Source organism: Protopterus annectens, chromosome 9.part0, assembly GCF_019279795.1.
Source record: "Protopterus annectens isolate FY-2018-M chromosome 9.part0, PAN1.0, whole genome shotgun sequence".
NCBI classification, from domain to species: Eukaryota; Metazoa; Chordata; order Ceratodontiformes; family Protopteridae; genus Protopterus; species Protopterus annectens.
In genome coordinates, this window is record NC_056743.1 from 1,566,141,225 (window position 1) to 1,566,164,853 (window position 23,629).

The 23,629-nt window shown below is 43.4% G+C and overlaps 1 protein-coding gene across 3 annotated transcripts in view; it reads left to right on the forward strand.

Annotated features, from left to right (window-relative positions):
* The window catches only part of LOC122812185 (cAMP-dependent protein kinase catalytic subunit alpha), a 1,510,797-nt gene that overhangs the window by 885,387 nt on the left and 601,781 nt on the right, over positions 1-23,629 (forward strand). For all 3 annotated transcript variants that reach the window (XM_044084507.1, XM_044084506.1, XM_044084508.1), the window contains exon 6: positions 2,473-2,599. In XM_044084507.1, the coding sequence (XP_043940442.1) occupies positions 2,473-2,599 (127 nt within the window). The remainder of the gene's footprint in view (positions 1-2,472; positions 2,600-23,629) is intronic.

Here is a 23,629-nt window from a genome sequence, read left to right on the forward strand (position 1 = left end):
ACCTTTTGAACTGTCAGAGGACTGAGAAGGTTGTATCAGCTTGATAGTGTTCTGACTCTGTGATGTAGAGGGATGAACGAACCCAACTGTGACCTAGACACTAGAGGAACTGATGGGGGAAGAAAGAGAAATGACCAGGTGATATCTGCTCACCTTTCTGTGGGCATTAGAAGGGAGGAATGACACCACAGTGATCATATGGTACATCGGTACGCAGGAGAGACAAACTTAATATTCCATATGTAAGGAGGCAATGAGACTGCGAATGTGGACCTTCCACACTGTCATATCACTTCCTATGGTACATGTTTTTGGGTTTGCAGACTGTGTAGCAGGTTGTTCAAGAAATTCTCTTTCTTATGACTGACTTGACCTCTCTTTTCTTCCACAGAAAAATTATTTTTAAATTGTGGGTTGACCAGTTTGTGACTAGTCTACACCACCAGCAGCTCAAGGTTTTACAAGTTTTCCTTATTTGATTAATCTCCCGGGTGCAAGAACAAGGGCAAATAGATGCAGTGTTGGGTACTGTCTTCTGTGGCCATTCTGAATCCTTTTACAAGTGATAGAGTTCCTTTACAAAGCTGAGGATTCCAAAGTAGCAGAGATTCTTTTTTTCTTTATTGGCATAGACTGATAGTTTCCCATGCCAAAGGAGTTACTTCTAGTATCTCCACTTTCTCTCTGTCATCCACAAGCATTTTTTAACTCATCCTTCCAAGAAGTCTCTTCTGGACCTTTATTCTCTAGAATTTATAACCTCATAACATCCAGATTCATTAACTGCAGAATCTTCAGAACTCTGTTGGTAGGATGGCCTCTGTCATTGTCCTCCAAGAAGCCTGATTCACAGAAGACACAACCAGACGGGAAGAAAAAAAAATCCTAATTTTTTAATGAGAAAAAAATTGTATTCATTTTTCTTCCTTTCTTACTGTGGTACTTTTCTGAGATATTTGATTCCTACCTTAACTACTACTCATTTGAGAGACACCTAAGGACAAGTTCAGTTTTGTTCGTGGATTCGGTCCCGTTACTGTTGGCCAGACCATCTGTGTGTGTGCATATATATAAATATATATACATATGTATATATATATATATATATATATATATATATATATGTGTGTGTGTGCGCGCGCGCGCGTGTGCATGCATGTGTGGGTGTGTCCTGTGGGGGTACCATTCTTCTTCATCCAATTGACGGGGTTCCTTTTCGTCCTTTGTATGCATGGTTTATATCTGCAAAACGTACTGTTCCTTCTTTGAAGCAGAAATTCCTTGCCGATATCAGATGTCTGTTTTTAGAAGACTGTCTTTCTTATGGCAGTAACTTATGCTAGGACAGCAGAGCTTCACTCTCTGTCAGCTTTTCTAATTTTCCACTAAGCGGTTCCCTTACACGTGAACCCATTCTTTATACCCAGGATGGCTGTAGAGACGGACCTGATCCCCAGAGTACTTGCCTAGCAGTGGTATTTCAGCAGTGTTCGAGTCCAGGAGTACAACATTTAAATGTAATTAATGTTGTTGGTCAGTTCAGCTATATTGTAGAACTAAAAGCTAAAGAAAAGATGATCCCTTGTTTTTTTTTTCATTCTTTGTTAAAGACAGAAAAGCCAAGAAGATTACTAAACCTTGGCTGTCTAAGTGGTTTTCAAGCTGCATTGTTTTCTGTCATAAGTTACACGTCCCTGCAGGGATATTTCAGTGCTCATTTCACATGGGTTGTCTACTTCTCTTGCTTCCTTAGATGACATCTGTGCAGCTGCAGTGTGTGGCCATCCTTGCATACTGTAGCAAAGCACTGTAGACTGCACTTGGCTTCAAGGTCCAGGTCCTCCTTTGGAGACGTGATCTTCAAGAGCATGTTCCCTTAGGATTACTACCCAAGAAGAATGTGCTTGGGGAATCTGTTGTCAGAGCTCTTAGAGGTTCAGTACAAAAGTTGTAGATGCTCATTATAACTTTGGATTTGTGAGGTTTACTCTGCACACAGAAAGAATACCTCCCTCTTTCCCCAGCTCTTCCTTCTCCTTTCTCTCTTCCTTGCTCCACGATTAGAGGATGTAGGTTGATCCTGCATGGTATTGATAATGGAATACAGCTGGCAACTTGAAAAAATTTAGATGCTGAATATCTTAACACCAGAAATCTCAGTTCTGTGGGTTCCTGTAGCCATAACTCTTCACAAATCTAATGTTACGGTGTGCACATTCATAAATTTGGTTTCCCTGCCTTAAATGTATATATTAACCTGCACTGGAAAAATTCCTTATTTTGGTGTTTGCACCCACATTAGTGTACTAGAATTGTAAAATGTTAGTTTGATAATGCACTTACTGCATTGTTTATTAAATAACCACCACTGTTTCTGAAGTTTGAATATTAACTGTTGCAAAGTAGTACAGCTGACACATGCCTGAATGCATTCTGTAAGGTTTTTTTTTTTTCCATTTTTATTCTCTACAGTGAGCCTCATGCACGGTTTTATGCAGCACAGATTGTCCTGACTTTTGAGTACTTGCACTCCTTAGACCTAATCTATCGGGACCTGAAGCCAGAGAATCTGCTGATAGACCAGCAAGGATACATTCAGGTATTTTTACTGGGGGAAAAACAGAAAATGTTTTACTTGCATAAACGCACACAGTGTCACATGACTCATTGCATGTGTCACCATACAGTGTGTAACATTAGAGTAGTTCCGTATTGTTTTCAAACAGCAACACCTGATCAGTGAAATTAAGTATAGGTGTGGTAGTGTGGGTTTGAAATGGTTACAGTTTCGTAGTGCGAAAGTAAACATTGTGAGGCTTTTTGTGGTTTCCTTAGAATTGGTTAAGTATGAGTCCGCGTTAGGATCATGGTGTCAGAGTTACAAAAAAAAATTATGTGAAGACACATGCACTATTCTGGTCTAGTAAATGGTTCAGTCAGTTATCTGTCACATGGTAAAATTGTTTTTTAGAAGCGGAATGTTATTGTTTGTGCTGCATGTCCTGAATAAACATGTATACTTCATGCTGAAGTTTTTATGTATTCATAGATATTCAGTGCCACTGATTCTCATGACCATTCTTGCTTGCCCTTATCTTCCCTCAGACAGTACCTCCTTTTGCCGGGGGGGGGGGGCATAGCAGTCGAAATTGTAGTAAATTTGTGGCTACACATCCAGTCATTTTATTTTATTTATTTTATTTTACATTTGTTAACTTGGGGGTGTCTGACTGGGCCAAAGGCCATTTTTCAGCAGAGGCCCGGGGAGAAAGGCTCCACACAGAAAGACAATAACAGATACATTTAGATGTTTAAACAGCATCACAGTACATTCAGATTTACAATAGACATATTTTTTACAGTAGTATGAACACAGCGCAATACAGGGGAATAAAAAAAAATACATTAATAATGGGGATAATTAATAAATGTCATAGTATCCAGTTGTGGTTTGAAGCACAGTACAATACATACATAGTACATATGATTATTTTTGCAGTCATATGAAGACAGCCTGTTAGAGGTAAAGAAACTTTCATTAGTAATATATCATTATGTAGTTTAGGTTACGTGTTACATAAACATTTAGTTTATGTTTAAAGCAAGATATTGAGTCGCACTGCTTAACATGCGGGGCTAGCTTATTGTTTACAGACTGAAATATGATGGACAAGATGTCTTAATGCATGATCTGAAAGAGTGTAGGTTACTTATTACTGTGAACCAAGCATATAATAGGTTTGCAGCCATGAATTAGAGGAGATAAGAAAATAGTGGTTTCTGCTGAAGTGGAAATACAAATCGCAAACAAAACTAATAGACCAGAGATAATAGTTTGCAGTAAGCAGCACTGATGTAGCACCTATAATTAGATAAAACTGTACAAAACAAAAAAAAATATGGAAAGATGTATAGTGGCAGAATTTTTGGTGCAGTGGGTGGCCCACTCATCTGCAGTGTGACCCAAGTTCAGAAAAGGTCTTGATTTGTTTAGAGGTTACTTGTGAGTGCAGGCAGGAGCAAAGCTTGGTGTTCTAGCCTAGTGGCAGAGATAGAGGTGTGTTGCTGTTTATGTGATCTTGGGTGAAGGCCAAGAGTTAAGGAAGAGCAGCTTATATTTGGCAGAGTGGATGATAGCCTGTGTATGACTTGTAATTGCGCATGTGGAGACGCATGCTTGTATCACTGTCCGTTGTACTCTTCTGTAAATTCTGACCATCCACCACAAAAATGACACCACCTTCCCTGCCCAAAGCTCCCCTCCCTTCTCCCTCCCTCGTGATGGTCAGCCATCTGTGCCTCCAAATTGGGAACCTACGAATTACACTGAACAGATTTGTTCAGGATCACGTGGCATCTAAAATGATTGGTGCGAGGTCAAAAGGTGAGAGGTCTGATCCAAATCTTTTTTTTTTTTTTTTTTTTGGTGGTGGGGGGGGGGGCAAAGAAGAGAGAATGTAAAAACAAAGTACAAAAACTTATAATGAAAATCCAGTATGAAGGCAAGTCTTTGTGAAAAGTGTTCTGACAACTTTAGATCCATGAGCTTCATGGTGAGATGAAAGGATGTAATTACATGGAGGAGATTAGAAGTTAGCAGAAGTAGCAGTTGATTGCTAATAATAGCATTATAAGATTACCCTTGCTGGCTGTACTATAAACAAAACACAACGCAGGAAACATGGTCATGCTCATGCAGTTCTTATTAAAACATTGGCAAGATTAAATCCACATAGTCTAAAAATAGAGGTAGCTAAAGCAAAGATGCTTTAAAATAGGCTAAGCTAACAGTCTTGTAACACACAAGTTTAAGGAGCCATGCTCACTTAATCATGGCATTAAACTTCAGGATGTTATAAGTAATAAGATTTCTGAGATTTACAAATTAGGTTCACTGCAGACATTGTCAGTAAGTGGTAGTGCACTATTTTATTAAACCAGACATTTTTATTTCAGAATTTTTTAGTTGTTAGACTTAACTGAACTAAAAAAAATGGGCAAACTACACATGATAGTTCAAGGTTTTATAGGAAAACAGGAACAGACTAAATTCAAGTGTTGCAAAAACGTATGTTTCTTCATACTTAGAAAATGGGTATTAATATAATCCTTTGGAAATTTGCCTTCATTTCATCACGTCTGGCACCACCAGTGTTAAGTGTCACATAGGTTAATGTTGCTGTCTCACAGTTGGTTATCCGGTTTAATTGTTCCAGAAGTATCTTCTTTGCAGAGTCTGTACTTCCTCAATGTGTCTAGATGTGTTTTCACTGCATATTCATGTAATTTATTCCTACAGATGTGCTGTAGGTAACTCGGCATTCCTCCAAATTGCACATAGCTGTGTGTGCTCCCTAGCTATTTGTGTAAAATTACACCCATTGCAGGATAACGATGTCCTTCAAGGATGCATCTGCAGTCATAACATATGGGTTGTCCTGCCTCAGGCAGCCCTTCGGTCGGCCGGATTCCAAAGTCTGGGTCTGGCCTCGGCTGATGTCGCACTTTCCCCGACGTCAGAGCGTCTGGGGTATAAAAGCATCAGCCGACGCCATTTTCCTCCGTCTTTCTTGCCGCGCGGTGCCCGAAGCAGAAGCAGTTCGCAAGTGCCGGTCGGTCAGCTCCTGTGATTCAGCTACCGAAGACTTCGAAAAAGCTAAGTACCCCGTTGGGGACTCTTTCTTGCCTCAGCCGATGTCAGATAAAGTAAATAATTGTTTAACTTGTGGGAAACAAATACCTCATAAGGATTTCCACTCTTACTGCCTCCCTTGCTTAGGCCCAGACCATGACGTCTCGGCCTGTTCAGCCTGTGCTTCCTTCAACCGACGAACTCTTAGACGTCGGTCGGAGTTTGCAGAGGAATTCTTTGGGGCTAATTTTGCATATAAGATGCCATCGGAGACTCCGACATCGCATTTGGTGAAAAAAACGGAAGGACAAGGACCGACACTCGTGGCCCGCGGTTTCGGCTGAAACCACGGTTAGGCCTACCGCGAGTGTCTCGGTTTTGGCCGAAACAGAGTCCTCTGTTCTTCCTTTAACCGAATCCACTCAACCGACCACCGCGGCCCTGGAGTCCCCAGCTGAGTCGGCTACTGAGCTACCTACTGAAACCAGTGTCCAGGAAATGTCCAACACCATTCCTTTGGACAAGTCTACTCCTGCACGTGGTGCAGCCAGACCCCCTGCATCCATGTCCATTAAGGCTTTTTCCAGGGCTAAAGCTGCTAAACTTGCTAAAGCTTTGCCTCCCAAGACTACCTCTCAGAGACCTTCTTCTAGTTCTCAGATCCTCAGCCTTGCAGAGGATCTTATCTCTTTAATTAGAGGTTCTCAGCCTCACCCGGACAGGGGCTCTCAACCACCACCAGACAAAAGGCCCAGGACTGAGCCCTCTGACCTACACTCTTCAGATGAGTCTACGGATGGATCTGTGTTGTCAGATCACCAGGAGGAGGCTTATTCGGCCTACGAGGATTCTGATGCTGAAGAATCTATCCCTTCGGCCTCCCCTCCTGAAGAGTTTTCCTTTGGTGAGACACTATACTCTATGAGAGAACATTTTCAATGGTAGGGTCAGGAATTTTCTGATTCTAGAAAGAGATTAAGGATCTTTTTACATTTACCTCAGCATAGGCCCTTAGCTATACCTCCTGTTTTGAATGTTATTGATGATGTGTACAATGATGTTAGTACAGCCCCTGATTCCCTCCCTCCTGCTCCTGCCAAACCTGATAGATACTACAGGGTCCCGGATTCTCATCTACATCTGTACAAGGCCCATTCTGCAGACCCAGATACTATTTCTCAGGGCCCAAAAGGGGTTGCAGCTGCCACTGCCAAAAATCCTGTACCTTCTGAAAGGGAGTCTAGAGCTTTAGAGAGATGGGGAAAGAAGGTATATACTTCTGCAACTCTTTCCTTTAGGGCATTAAATTGTCAATTTCATATGATACAGTACCAAGAGTATTTGTTAGATGAATTGCATAAGAAGCTTTCCTCTTCTGAACCCCTTGACCGTAAATCCCTTCAGGATCTGGTACATAACTCACAGCAGGTTAGTAATCATTTTTGCAGTGTGGTTATGATGCACTGGAAGCTTCATGTAGGTCAGCTATGACTGGGGCAGTTATTCGTAGGCATGCCTGGTTGAAGGAACAATCTTTACCAGACCATGTTAAAGCTAAACTCCTGGATGCTCCAATAGAAAAACAAAAATTATTTGGTTCCTCGGCTCAGGAGGTCTTAAAGAAGTTTGAAGAAAAGGCAAAATCTGTGCAAACAGTTAAGGACTTTCTGCAAGTACAACCACCGAGATTCAGCAGAAACTGGCCTACTAAGAATTGGTCCTTTCCAGACTCGGACAGATCCCAGAGGGGCAGGAACAGGCGTCCCAGAGGTAGAGGGCAAGCTAGAGGCTTCTACAGAGGCCGTCAGTGGCAGCCTACCAACCAGAGAGGTAGTGCAGGAACAGCAACAACAACTGCTACACCTGGACAGACTCAATAACTTTCCTTTGATTCCGCCGACCAGGGCTCAATTGGAAGCACCGTTGGGCGGAAAGCTTTCTTTATTCTCAAAAAACTGGCATTACATTACAAGGGACACATGGACACTGCAAATAATAGACAAAGGATACAGGTTCCACTTCCACACTTTGCCAAGAAGAAACGGAATGCCAAACCTGCCACCAAATCAGAGGGCAGAGGCTTTAAAGCAGATCAACAACTTAATTCAAATGAAAGCCATAGAAAAGGTACCTCTTTCAGAACAAGGTCAAGGATTTTACTCCAGATTATTCCTTGTTCCAAGAAAAGAAAATCAATGGAGGCCTATTCTCGACCTGTCCGCACTGAATGCTTACCTCATTGTGCCAAAATTCAAGATGCTGACCCTACAGCAACTTCTTCCCATGCTGGGCAAGGAGTCTTGGCTGGGGACTCTAGATCTCAAGGAGGCATACCTGCATGTCCCTATTCGGCAAAGTTGCAGAAGACACCTCAGATTTCTTGCAGTATCAGAGCATTATCAATTCTCAGCATTGCCCTTTGGCTTATCTACTGCACCCAGAGTATTCACGAAATGCCTGGCATCAGTAATTGCACACTGCAGACTTCATGGGATTCAAATCTACCCATATCTGGACGACTGCCTTATACAAGCGGACAACAAGAAAAATTTGATAAAGGACTTGGACTATGCCATCCACCTATTACAGGCCTTGGGATACACAGTCAACATCCAAAAATCAAGACTTGTTCCATCCCAAAGGATAACCTTTTTGGGTGCAGATCTAGATACAACCACCCAAATGGCCTTTCTCACAGAAGAAAAACAAAAGCAACTTCCGGATTACTTCATGAATCTGACAAGACAAACTCAGCTAACTGCAAGGAAAATCCTGCAGGCCCTGGGTTACATGGCATCCTGCATAATTCTGACTCCACAAGCCAGGCTGCATATGAGAAAATTACAATGGTACCTAAGGAGTGTATGGTCTCAGCACAGTCACAGTTTGGAAACTTTGATACCAATCATTCCTTGCCTTCAAAAGGAATTCCTGTGGTGAGCTCAAGCCTGTCAGTCCAACAGAGGGTTGCCCTTCAACAAACCAAAAACAAAACAAACCATCACCACGGACGCTTCAGACCGAGGATGGGGAGCACACATGGAGGGCAAATGTATCCAAGGCCTATGGTCTCAAGGACAGCTGCGCATGCATATAAACCAAAAGGAAATGCTGGCAGTGATGCACGCAATCGAGGCCTTCAAACCTTTCCTCCATCAAGGCCACCTGTTAATAAGGACAGACAACACCACAGTCATGTGGTACATAAGCAAGGAGGCACGCATTCCTACCCTCTATGCAGGCTGGCCATGAATCTATGGGAACTATGATTGAAACTCAATATCCAACTACAGTCCCAGTTCGTGCCAGGGAAAGAAAATGCACTGGCAGACAGCTTAAGCAGAACTACCATGGATGCACATGAATGGATGCTGCACCCAGACATTTTTCTACTCATAACACAAGCATGGGGAAAGCCGGAGATAGATCTGTTCGCCTCGCCCTACAATCCTCAACTGAAAGCATTCTGCTCAAGGACATACCACCCACAAGCTTGGATGGTGGACTCTCTCTCTCTTTCAGCTCGAAAACTCTAACAGTCTATGCCTTCCCACCTCTCCCATTAATGTCCAAGGTTTTACTGAAGATCAGGGCAGAACAGCCAAGAGTGATTCTGATAGCTCCAGACTGGCCAAGGCAGCACTGGTACCCACTATTGAGGAGCATGTCACAGACGAAACCGTGGCCTCTCCCCCTATGGCCACTTCTTCTGACGCAGAACAAATTCAAGATCATGCATCCCAACTTGAAAACATTGCAGCTAACTGCCTGGAAAATTCCATAAACCCCCCTCAAAATAACTTATCACAGAGAGTAAAGGACCTTCCACAAGGAAGACATACTCAGCAAAATGGAAGAGATTTCTCATTTGGAACACAACAAAAGGCTTAGATGTGACAGTGGCGAGCATGACACATATCCTGGAATACTTAGCAGAATTGTTCCACAATGGCCTGTCCTATTCTTCCATTAAGATTCATGCCTCAGCAATTTCAGCAGAATACAATGTTGATCCACCTATCTTCTCACATCCTCTCCTCAGGCAATTTCTGAGAGGAATCAAAAACATCAATCCTCCAAGGAAACCCCCTTTACCTACTTGGGATCTCAACTTTGTGCTGGAGAAACTAACACTTCTTCCCTTTGAACCAGCAGCATCGGCGGATCTACAGTTTCTGTCTTGGAAAACTGCATTCCTTCTGGCCATAACTTCAGCAAGAAGAGTATCTGAGTTACAAGCTTTAATGGCAGTACAGCCATTTCTTATCTTCCATCAGGACAGAGTTTCATTGAGAACCAATCCTACTTTTATGCCAAAGGTGGTATATAGGGTATCCTTGAACCAAGCTATTCACTTGCCTACATTCTTCCCAAATCCACAAAATAAAGGGGAAAAACTTCTACATACTCTGGATATACACAGACAACTACGCTACTACTTGGACAGAACTAAAAGTTACAGAAAGACTGACCAACTCCTTGTAGCATATGCTGCTGGGGTACAAGGAAAAGCAATTTCCAAACAGACAATTTCAAAGTGGATAGGAAATTGCATTCGATTTTTTTACTCCTTTCATGGAATGACGGTTCCTGCAAACATTAGGCCTCATTCCACGACGGCCACAGCCACCACTACAGCCTTCCTAAGAGGGGTGGCTACCAAGGACATTTTAGAAGCTGCTACATGGAGCTCCGTGCATACATTTGCCAAACATTACAATTTACCTTTATACTCCAGATCCAGAGCAGGTTTTGCTACAGCAGTCCTGCAGGGTATCTTAACTACACCATCCTTTTCTTAGTACCTCCTCCCCCAGATTGGCTATGGTATTCTACCCATATGTTATGACTGCAGATGCATCCTTGAAGGACATAGTACAGTTTTGTACCTACCATAAATGTAGATGTCCGATAGGTATGCATCTGCAGTCAGGTTTACCCTCCCTCCTTCCCCTCTGTGGTATTCCTTGGGTGCTTACCCCTCCATTAGCTAGCTGGGGGATCTATTATGGTGTATTTGTTTGTATATATATGTATATATTTTGGAAAATGTTTGGAATTTATTGCATTCCTCCAAATTTGGCCTTCCTAGAGGGCACCTGGCATCTGGGGCAAGAAACACTGAGGAAAATGGCGTCGGCTGATGCTTTTATACCCCAGACGCTCTGACGTTGGGGAAAGTGCGACATCAGCCGAGGCCAGACCCAGACTTTGGAATCCGGCCGACCGAAGGGCTGCCTGAGGCAGGACAACCCGTATGTTATGACTGCAGATGCATACCTATCGGACATCTACATTTATGGTAGGTACAAAACTGTACTTTTCTGTGACATCCACCCTGTAAGTTATATGGTAGGCTCTTGCTCCCCCTCAGCTCTGGATTAAGTGGGTAATCTGATAAGGAATTAATTTAGCCAAAGTGATAGTCATAAATCAGCAGTGTTTGTAGTTAAGTACTGGTAATAAGCTCCCCTTCCACTATGTAAACTGAAAGACAATCCCCAGAAACTCGCCTCAGGGATCACAGGTAAGCAAAATAAAAGTATAACAATAAAGTCAGTTGCATAGAATGAAACAACATTTTTTTGGTGGTGGGGGGCAAGCTGTTTTGCCCCACCCAGTCTGTGGGCAAACTCCATGGTCACACAACATTAGGGAAGAGAAAAACTTCCCCCAAACAGCAAACCGCAGCCTCACACAAGCACTGTTTTGTTGTAACTTGATCAAACAACTGATTACCAAAAACATATACTAGAACTCATGTCTGTACTTCAAAAAGTGTTAAAACCTTTATTGTCTCGCATATTTTCTTGAACCTACCATATTACTTAATCATACCGGCAAATTATGACTTCACTGCTTCAGTAATTATTGTAAATATCATGCCTGCTGGATTGTAAATGTACTTTCTTTAATGTCTTGTCACTGCTGATTGTCTTTTATGTGGTCACACATGTTCTTTCATGTACATTATCACAACTGCATATTTTTAATCTTGACTTGCCCATATGGCTCTTCCTGGTCGTGGCTGAAGAGAGTCTGTCGACCAGTCTACTTACCTAGTTACTATCCGGAAATAAGTAAATAAAGTTGGTTAACTATTTTAGTGGCAGATGATCAAAAGAATTATTCTGTACTGGTTTTTCATGATGTAAGACTGCGGTGGTGGTGCCTCACAGTAAGACGGTGTCCTGTTCGATTCTCAGCTAGAGCGTCTTCTGTGTGGAGACATCTGTGAATGGGCGTACCTTTGTTGAAGGTTGTGCGTCAGGGCTGGCAACTCGGCATGTAAAAATCTACTGCCAGTCATTAATGGACCAGAGTTCCGTTGTGGTGACCCCTAACCGGGAAAAGCCGAAAGACACAACAACTGTTTTTTCATGATGTCTGCCACTTTTTGCATGGTTAAGCTTGTTTTTTCTTGTAGCTGTTCCAGACAGAACTGTGGTGTGTCTGGTGTAGTGCTTGAGAGGTTAATCTTCTGCCTCTCTGGGTACACTCAGAAGGTACTTTCGGGGACTGAATGACAATTTTAACCCTGCTCAAAAAACTGAAAAGACCAGCATCAAAGTGAGGCAGGGAAAGTGTGTAGGGCATTTAAAGACCCCCCCCCCCGGATGGAAGTTGAGACAGACTAGCATTGTCTGAACAAGTCTTGGTGGCAGAAGACAAGTTGGTTAATCCAGCGAGGACGTGGGATACTCCTTGAAAAGAAAGGGAATTGGGTTCCTCCAACTCGGAGGCAGATCTACCCCATGTGGACCAGGAGTCCTTTACACCTTCCAGTGAGTCGGAGACTGAAGACATCCATTCCTCTGCCATCCCCCCAGAAGGTTTCTCATTTGGCAACAGAGTCAGTAGAATGAAGAATTTGTTTAAATGGGAATCTAAGGATTACTCTTATGCCCAGAAAAGGTATATGAAGTGTCTGGGTTTTTAAGTGCCAAAACCCTTATCTGTAGTGATGGGAATGCATTCACTTGTGCATCGTTGGTGTAGAGGTGGGTATCCAGTCACATCTCTTCTTACCTTCTCTTTCTTTAACATTTGTACAGCCCCCAGTTTTGAGTTTAGCACAGACATTCTGTTTTCATAATGATGCTTCTAGACCTGTTCTTAGGTGGCATGCATGGGGTTAAAATAAAGTATTCCCAGTAAATGTATAAGCCAGGATTCTAAATGTTTCTCTTGGTAACACTTTCTTTTTTGTTGCATCAAGTTTTCCACCAGCTGGAAGAAAAGGAGTAAACACTGTACAGTATCAATCGGATGTTTTCATCCTTCATTCCCTAAGTACATTGGAGGTTATTCCTCAAACAATGGCCATTTTGTGGGAAGCAAACTAGGCAGCATTAGGCTTATAACATATTAGTGTCAATGGAAGCGGCAGGCATATAGATAGCAGGCAACAGCGTAGCTCACCTTCAGGGCAGGACGGGTTCTTCTCCACATATTTATGAGATCAGATTCCAGCATCACTTGTTCTGCTCCCTAGCCCATGCGTTTCAGATAAGATGCAGATTTCCCTTTACATAGTAAATTTTCAGGCCATTGGGTTAGAGAGGGATGTTAGAGTTTTACAGCAGTGTAGTACCAGGACCCTTTAGTTTTTCTCCAAGAAACACATTCCCTTGGTCCCCTTAGTGCTTCAAAACCATCTGAATGTCAAAGTAATAAAATCTAATCAAGGATCAAAAAGGGTTTTACTGAAGGCTTTTATTGATACCAGGGAAAGAAAACCAGTAGAGACCTGTTTTAGATGTCTCAAAAATAAATGACTTCATTAAAAAAGTTAACCCTGTAAGATCATCTTGCCAGTTAGGCCTTTTTTTAGTGGTGCTGGACATGGAGGAAGTTTTGAAGTTCCATAGGAAATGTTTAATGTTCTGAGTGAGCAGTTACAATTTTCAGTTTACTGTCATTCAGTTTGGTGTCTCTTCTTAGCCCAGAAGTTTTATGAAATGTCTATAACTGTTCAGTATTTATGTACTTGAGACTAGTGCTAATTTCAGATTTATTCTTATTTAGACAATGATCCCCCCCCAAAGCAGCGTCTTTAGATCCATTAAACTTGCTGCTACTGCTTTTTCCAACGTCTGAGTGTACTTCCAAACTTACAGAAGTCAGTAGTTCCCTTTGGGATAAGAGAAGCAGATCTATATGGAAACTACATTTTGTCTTTCTCCCTCAGGACAAGTTTTGAGTAATTGTGGATTTTTTTCAGTTTAAAAGTGAAAAAGGTTCTCTAATGGTCATAACATTAAAGATGATAATGGGATTTCTTTTTTTTATGATGGTGGTTTTATGAGAGGAGTTCAGCAGTACAAAAGGAACTTAAGAAATCAAAAGGCCAAGCATTTAGAGTCCACTATTCCTTTCCTACCTCCTTTGATCAAGCATGAGACCGTCACTAATAGTAACAGAGAGTGTACATCAAAGAAGGAACACCGATATCAGCTCTGTCCTCCCTGAACAGAGCTGAAGACCTCCAGTGGAAGCTTGCGGAAATCCCAGAAAGAACGCACCCAAAGTCAGCATTAAACATTGGTGTGCCACTGTGATATCCCAGGTTACTCCTAAGTACCCTTTACAGGGGAGACATTTTTGCCATTGGGATGTGGGAGGAAAGCTGAGAACTTTTAGATGTTCTTCATCTCACATTGCTGCAGTCCTTACACTTGGGTAGTCCGCTGTCCTCGGTCGGCCTGAATATCAACGTATAAGGCTGACGTCGGTCAAGGCGCATTTGACTGACATCAGGACGTCAGGGTACAAATGCGCATGACCGACGTCATATCCTCAGTCTTTTTTGCCGCATGGTCCGATGCAGAAGCAGCATTGCAAGTGCCGGTTGGCGTTCTGAGATTTTTCGATTTCGAAGTTTCAGACCGAGTTCAAAGTTGGCTAAGTATCCCGTTGGGGAATATTTTAGTTTTTTCTTGCCTCAGTGATTTACCGGATGTCAGAAAAAGTCAATAATTGCATTTCTTGTGGGAAACAGATACCGCATAGAGATTATCATACTTTGTGTATTCCTTGCTTAGGGCCTGAGCACGACGTTGTTGGCTGTCGCTCTTGTGCTAGATTTAATAAACGCACTATAAAGAGAAGGTTGGATTGTGCAAGGTTAGTCTTTGGGAAGCGGTGTAATTATAAAATGCCGTCGGATGCTCCGACGCCCGCTTCCTCGAAGCGCAAGGACAAGGCAGTTAAGCCTAGGCTAGAAGAACCGTCTGTACCGGACGCCGGTTCTTTAGAGGTGTCGGTGGAGCCGGTGGCTCACCGGAGGTTTCTTTGTGTTCCCAGGGTGAGACTTATTATTGCAAGATGTGGCCTCTCAGGAGGCAAGTCAGGCTGAGGGGCTTCTCAGGTTACTATACTCCCCTCCCTTCCTAGGGTGGCTAGGCCCTCTCCTTCTGTTTCAAAGGCTTCTCCCAGGGGCAGGCCAGGTTTGGCTTCAGTTGGTGTTACCCCTAGCTCTTCAGGTACTGTGCCCAAGAAGCATATGCTTAAAATGGCAGAAGATTTGATTACTTTAATTAGGGGTTCTATGCCCCCTCCTGATAAGAGACCTAGGTTGGAGCCTGAGCTGGGGGGTTTTGAGCAGGCTTCGGATGTTTCAGAGTCTTCGGCTGAAGACTTGCAGGAGTACTCTCCTTATTCTGATTCTGATGTGGATGATTCTACTCCTTCTGCTTCTCCTCCTGAGGATTTTTCTTTTTCAGAAACTCTTCATTCCATGAGGGAGCATTTTAAGTGGGAAGGTCAGGACTTCTCTGATTCCAGGAAAAGGCTTAGGGAATTTTGTTTTACCCCAGCATAGGCCTTTGGCTATACCTCCTGTTTTGGATGTAGTAGAAGATGTTTTTACAGAGGCTTCTCTTAATCCTGATTCTTTGCCTCCTGCTCCTGTTAAGCCGGGTAGGTATTACAGGGTGCCTGAAGCTCATAAGTATCTTTTTAAGAGTCCTAGGGCTGACCCAGAAACTGTTAGTCAGGGGCCTAAAGGTGTTAAGGCTTCTGTTGTTAAGAATCCGGTTCCTGCAGACAGAGGCTAGGGCCTTTGATAGATGGGGAAAGAAAGTTTATACTTCTTCCACTCTTGCTATGAGGGCTTTGAATTGCCAGTTTCACATGTTGAAATACCAGAACTATCTCCTTTCACAATTAAAGTCTAAGGTTGATGCTCTGGCAGTAGGTATTGATTGTAAAGAGTTGCAAGATTTAGTGCATGTTTCTGAACAGGTGGGTAAGCATTCTTTGCAATGTGGTTTTGATGCTGTACAGGCCTCGTCTAGGGTGGCTGCCACTGGGTCGGTTCTTCGCAGGCACGCCTGGCTAAGGGATCAAAATTTGTCTGAACATGTTAAAACAAGGATTTTAGATGCTCCTTTACAATCTGATGTGTTGTTTGGTCCTCCTGTTGAGGCAGTTTTAAAGAAAATGGAAGACAAGGCTAAGTCTATGCAGACTGTTAAAGATTTTTTGCAGGTCCACCCTCCAAAGTTTAGTAGAAATTGGCCTACTAAGGGGTGGACGTATCCTTCATATGATTCCCAGTCTAGGGGTAGATCTAGACGTGGTAGGGGCAGAGCTCAGGGCTCTTTCAGGCCTAGAACAGGGAGTTCTCCTGCACAGTCTTCGGGTGAGGGCAGGGGTCAGTCATAGGTTCATAGGTTAGTACTAAGCTAACTGCCCTTGCGAGCCATTTTAAGCTTAGCCAGTTATCCCTTGTGAGAATCAAACCCTGCACCTTGTGTTTGTAAGGCAAACACCTTAACCATTAGGCCACCCCTCCTTTCGTAAACAGGCCCAATGACCTACCTTTTCAGCTGCCAGAGCCTTCTCGTCTGGCAGCACCTTTGGGAGGAAGGTTGGCACTTTTCAAAGAAAATTGGAGTTTAATTACCCAAGACAGATGGGTATTGGATATCATACACCACGGTTACAGGTTTTATTTCCATACCTTGCCTCCTTTCAAAGGCATGCCAGACATTCCTCCTCAACAAAGAATAGAGGCTCACAAGCAAGTTTCTCTGTTACTCCAAATAGGGGCCATACAGCCGGTCCCTATGCCAGAAGTGGGCCTAGGATTTTATTCTCGCCTGTTCCTAGTACCAAAGAAGGGGAACACGTGGAGACCAATTTTGGATTTATCTACCCTCAACACTTATCTGGACATTCCCAAGTTCAAAATGTTGACGTTACAGCAGCTTTTACCTCAGCTGGGCAAAGATCATTGGATGGTAACTTTGGATCTAAAGGAGGCTTACCTTCATGTTCCTATCAGACTAAGTTGCAGGAAGTATCATGCTTCGAGCTGGAACTTCTCACTATCAGTTCTCTGCATTGCCCTTTGGCTTATCTACTGCCCAGAGTATTCACGAAAGTTCTGGCTCCAGTGATAGCTTTCTTCAGGCTAAAAGGAATACAGATCTATCCTTATTTGGACGACTGCCTGATTCTGGCTCAAGGAAGGGAAGAGCTCCTTCATCATTTGGAATATGTGATAGCAGTGCTAAGATGCCTGGGGTATTCTGTGAACGAAATAAAGTCCAGTCTAGTACCCTCTCAGGACATGTGCTTTCTGGGTGTGAGACTGAATACAGCATCCCAGATGGCCTTTTTAACCCCGGACAAACAAAAGAGTCTATCCCTTTACTTCCATCAGCTATCTCATCAGTCCGGGCTGATTGCAAGGACAGTCCTTCAAGCCTTAGGGTTCATGGCATCTTGTACTCTGGTGCTTCCCAATGCCAAACTGCATATGAGGAAGCTGCAATGGTATCTCAAAAATGTATGGACACAGCACTGCCAGGATCTAGACACTGTCATTCAAATAATACCTTGCATTCAAAAGGAATTTTTGTGGTGGGCTCAGGAATGTCACCTAAACAAGGGACTCTCTGTGACCCGGCCAGAGGCGAGTCAGATTTTAACGACAGATGCCTCAGACAAAGCTTAGGGAGCTCATCTAAATGGAAAGTGGATACAAGACAAGTGGCCTGCCAGACTACAACATCTACATATCAACCTGAAGGAGATGTTAGCAGTCCAATTTGCATTAATAGCTTTCAAGAATTTACTTCTTCCAGGGCAGGTGTTGATTCTAACAGACAACACAACTGTCATGTGGTACATCAACAAGCAAGGGGAACGATTCTTATCCTCTATGCAGGCAAGCAATGATTTTGTGGGAGACTGCTCTCAGTTTACAGCTCAATCTTCAGGCAAGGTTTCTGCCAGGAGCACAGAACTCCTTAGCAGATGTGTTGAGCAGACGAATTATGGATCCCCACGAGTGGAAATTGGATCCTCATGTATTTCAGAAATTGACAGTGTCATGGGGAACTCCAGACATAGATCTGTTCGCTTCTCCACTAAACCATCAGCTGCCAAAGTTTTGCACAAAAAGGTTTCATCCCACATCTTGGAAAGTGGATGCTCTTTCTTTCAATTGGAGCAATCTTCATGTGTATGCCTTTCCTCCTCTGCCTCTCCTCCCAAAGGTACTTCTAAAGGTCAGACAGGACAAGCCAAGAATGATTTTAATAGCTCCAGATTGGCCTCGACAGCACTGGTACCCATTACTGAGAAGTCTGGTACGGAAGCCTCCATGGCCTTTGCCTTCGATTCCACACCTGTTGTCACAGGAGGACAGCCATTTGCTGAATGTCAAACTTCACTCACTTCACCTAACAGCCTGGCATATTCTGTTTTGAACCATAGAGGGTCTCAACTTCCACAACAAGTTTTGAATGTGATTTTGGAAGCTAGAAGGCCTAGTACAAGGAAAGTGTACGCAGATAAATGGAAGAGATTTTTATTTTGGAGTGCAGCAAAAGATTTTGATATTTCTGAGCCTAATTTGAGTGTGGCTCTTCAATATCTTACTGAGTTACTGGACAAAGGTTTGTCTTTCTCTTCTATTAAGGTTCATGCTGCAGCAATTTCGCTCACTATGATTGTGTCCCACCATTGTTTTCTCATCCTTTGTTCAAGCAATTTCTTAGAGGGGCAAATAATATAAGACCCCCACGAAGAGCTCCTACTCCTGCTTGGGATCTCAATTTTGTGTTGGAGAAACTCACTCTACAACCTTTTGAGCCTGCAGCTACTTCTGAGTTGAAATATTTATCATGGAAGACTGCTTTTTTGTTAGCAATTACCTCTGCAAGAAGGGTTTCTGAATTGCAGGCCCTTATGGCAGTTGAGCCTTTCTTGATTTTCCATAAGGATAGGGTATCATTACGTACTAATCCTTCCTTTATGCCTAAGGTGGTTTCTAGTGTGGCTTTAAACCAAACTATTCATTTGCCTACTTTTTATGCAAATCCCCAAAATAAAGGGGAAAAGATTTTGCACACTTTAGATGTACACAGGCAGTTGCGTTATTATTTGGACAGAACTAAAGGGTTCAGGCAGTCTCAGCATTTGTTTGTTTCTTTTGCTTTGAGTTCTCAGCGCAAGCCTGTGTCTAAACAAACTATTTCTAAGTGGATTGGGTTTTGCATTGCTTTCTGTTATTCCCATCATGGCAAGGAGGTTCCAGCTGGGATTAGGCCTCATTCCACTAGGGCTACTGCCACTTCAACAGCTTTTTTGAGGGGAGTGGCAACCAAGGATATTTTGGAGGCAGCTACTTGGAGTTCAGTGCATACTTTCTCTAGGCATTATCACCTGCCACTTTACTCTAAATCCAGGGCTGGTTTTGCCACTGCTGTTTTGCAGGGCATGTTGGCAGCTCCTGCTTCCTTGTAATTAGCCATCCTCCCTTACCTCTGCTTTGGGATTCTACCCAAGTGTAAGGACTGCAGCAATGTGAGATGAAGAACATAGTACAGTTTTGTACCTACCATAAATGTAGATGTTCAAGATCCACATTGCTGCAGTCCAATTTACCCTCCCTCCTTCCCCTCTGCAGTTAGAGGTGGTTGTGTGGGTTGGGTTGTACATATTGTGTATATTGTATATTTTGTACATATAGTTAATGCAAGGGTGGTTGGTTTGGTTGTTTGCTGTCTTTTGGTTTTGACCTTTATTTTTAGGGTCTTCTGACATCTGGGGCAAGAAAAGACTGAGGATATGACGTCGGTCATGCGCATTTGTACCCTGACGTCCTGATGTCAGTCAAATGCGCCTTGACCGACGTCAGCCTTATACTTTGATATTCGGGCCGACCGAGGACAGCGGACTACCCAAGTGTAAGGACTGCAGCAATGTGGATCTTCGAACATCTACATTTATGGTAGGTACAAAACTGTACTGTCCTAGGATAGCGGCCCAAGAGCCTACGTAAACCTAGCCAACAAGGTTCCCTGGCTTATGCCACCCAAGAAAGTTATTTTCCTGTGCTACTGTCGAGCAGAGACACAGAAGTGATCCTTGGGGTGTATTTCCTATTTCCCATCCACTCATCAATATTTTTCTTGAAGAGTGCTAATGAAGAACTTTGCTTAACCTAGATGGGTAGCCTGTTCCAGAGTATGGGAAGTCTCTGGGACAGGCATCTATCCCTCCAGCATGTCCTGTTTATTGTGGTGACAATGTTTAGGTCCCTAGAGCGTGCAGCTCGGAGGGATTGGGATTTCTTTAGGTGTAGCATGTCCAACAGCTCTGGGTTGGATAATGAAGACAATGCAGGCTCCAGCTGTATAGCATTTGGAGGCCAGCACTGGAAGTGTGTGTTCATATGTATACAACCCCCCCCCACACACACACACACACACACTTATAATTAGCAAATGTAAATATATGCACATAAACATGCATGTGTGCATGCAAAGCAAGCATAGCAATAGCAATCTGTACTTACAGGGTAAATCTGAGAGAACAGGCAGTTGTGTGATAATTTATCTTCTGTAGTTATTTTGTAGAGAGTTTACTGCTGAAAATAAAATGTCACAAGATAAGGTGCCATGTGGGATAATCATTTCAGTTTGTAATAATTTTATTTTGTTCTACTGAATAAGTTGAGTTTTGGCAACTGGTTACACTGACCATGTATCCTCCTTTGGGTGACCACTATAGTTCAGTTCTGCCATGCTGTGAGTTCATCACATATTTTGTTATTGCACCTCCACAGGTCATAGTCATTTCCATATGAAATTCTCCTTTTATCCTTTCAGGGAGAAATGAAGGGGCTCTGGTTCAACTGGAGGAGGTGTGATGATCAGCAGGCATGATGACTTTTCTGAAGTGAAAGCCAATACCAAAGGGCACTGGCTGGTTTGCAGATAACTACAAGCTAAGAGCAGTCATTGAATCCCCAAATGACCTTGCCATCCTACAGGAAGGTTTTCCCAAACAAATAACTGTTGACTTATAAATAAATATTCTTGGACTGAAACTAAATGCCTAAAAATGCATTATTGTATTTTTTGGGAAGTCATCCACCCCCAGGGAACTATGATGCTGACAGTAAGCTGCTAAGAGCTGACCCAGTTGCTTGTGATTTGGGAACTTATGTGGACAATGACCTAACTTTTGACCATCATGTGTCCATTATTGTAAGAAAGTCCTTCTGTATTGCACATCTTATAAACAAATGGATTGTCTCGATCTGGTGATGTCATTGTCCCCATTTACTTAGCCCTCATTAGGCCAGTTACCAAATATAATGCCCCCTTTGGCACGTATCTGTCCAGATACCTGCAACAACTGGAATGCCCACAGAGAGACCTTAGTAAAAGGTACAAGGCTTAAAGTGTATTACATGGACTGACTCAAAGCTCTTTCAGTATACTCTGTATTCTACAGACTGCTAGAATGTGACCTGTCTCTCGCATAGAAGGCATCCTGCGACTTAGTACTGTTGGATTTACTGCACATCATCAAGTCAAATTACATAAAAATACTCCATCTAGGGATCTAAACCTCTTCTGCAACATCAACAGAATATTTTGGAGGGACAGATACATCTCTGAGGCTAGCTCTGCTCTGGAACAGACTCCCCATCCACATAAAATAAAGTTCATCCCTCTCCATATTGAAGCTCAACTTAGATCTATGGGTGGGAGATAGAAAATTTACCGTGGACTGCCTACTGTCCTACTGATGGACATAGTTGGTTCTTAAATGCTCTATCCTGTGGATGTGTCCCCTCAAATTATCTGTGAGCTGATACTAGTTATTCGTAGTAAGAGTAGTGTATAAATCTGATGATGTCATTTTCATTCTTCCTCGGCCTGTGGGTTTTGGATCCAACATCTGATCTGACTTGGATGCTTTTAAAAGCTGAGGCTCTGAAGCTCAAGCTCCTTCCCTACCCACAATGCCTCAATCCCCCACAGTTACCTCAAATCTTGTTTGCCGTTCTTAAGAGAAGCATCACCGTCCGCTGACTAGGGCTCCTTGTGAGAAGTTTTTTTTTTTCAGTGTTCAGCCAAGTCGTTTTACTTTTGGTGTAGTTTCCTTTATACTCTAATGTACCCTACCTCTCCTAACACTATGTTTCTGCCTATAATATATTAAAAGAAAAAAGCTTTAAATTTAGTAGTTGTGCATCCACTGGAGCATTCTTAGCGAAAATTGTTCTTTCCCTTTTTTCTTTCTGCTCTTTCTTCCCTAGTATTGTATTGTAACATGTTTGAAAAACCTGTCTGTTTCAAAAGTGCACTTCTGTGGGCACAAGATTCCCTTATCTGATGCCCACAGGGTGTGCGTATATTGTCTCGGCCCTGTTCGCTTCACAATCTCCTGCTCCATCTGCAAAGGGTTTCATCAGAGAGCACTGACTGACAGGAGAAATAAACTCATTTTAAAAGGCCTTTTTACCTCCTTTGGCTTCGTCTGCAGATCCTTCTTCTTCAGGGGCTCAACCCCCTTCCAAAAACATAACGAAGACAGGGAATGCAGAAAACGTTCACTGGGTAAATCTTCCCCCTCTTCTTCGGATGAGTGTCCAGCCAAGGCTCCTAAGATGTCTCCGAATAAGTCCTTCCAGTCCTCTCCTTGGCCCTGATCTCCTCTGCATTCGGAGCTTCCTCCTCCTCGTAAAGAAAGGTCTCCAAGGATTTCATCCAGGCCACCTTCCACAGCATCTTCTGTCAGGTCGTGCCAGAGCCTTTTGCAGTCAGAGGTGGACAGATTGATGAGGCAGCTCCTTCAGACACAAATCCAGATGAGGGTCTTACTAGCCCTATCTGGTACCAGGACCATGGGCAGACGGTCAGTCTTTAGACCTTTAGCTCCTTTTCTGATCCAACCTGCTGCTTCCTAGCCCTCTGATCCGAATGCCCTGAAAGCAGAGGTGACAGAGCCGATAGTGGATCTCACTTCAACCCCAGCACCTTCCCTGACTCACTTGGTCCCGGCTGTGTCAGAGCAGAGCAGCTCCCAGAGCCAAACCTTACTGTCTGCTTCGAGAGGTTGACCTCGACTCTGAAGTTTTCAGAGCCGTCGTTTCCCCTTGCAGTGTCTGTGTTAGCTCAGCCCTGGCTTTCCCTCTCTGAGCAGAGGGCTGGGAGAGCTAGAGGATCCTCTGTCCTAGTAGTTTCAACTCCGGGAAGACAGGCTTCTGCGTCTCTGGCCCATTTTGCTTTTGAGGTGGTGGTGAGGGTCCTCTTCATGCCTAGGAGATCCATGGCTCCCACTCTTTCGGATCCACTTCTCACCTCCTGGGAGACTGTTTCTAAGACCTCAACACTGCCTACCTTGGGACACCCAGCTCAGCAAAGCCTACAAGTACTTACACCTTTGGTATCCCAGGTATTTTCCTATGTTTCCCTGGAAGAGAAGGTGCAAATGGAGGCACCTGGATTCCCCAGAGGAATCCACCCCAGAAGATTTTGAGGAAGAGGAAGGGTCTCCCAGCTCTCCACCTGAGAATGTCTCCTTCAGATACATCTTGGAAATCCTGCACCAAAGAGGTGGATGGTCTTTCCAAAACCCTACCCCCGAGGAAACCGTATTCTTGGAGGCTTTCGGGTCCAGCCCGTCTTCATCTTGAGTGTGTCCCCCACCACTGATGCACTCGACCTGGTATCATACAGGGCT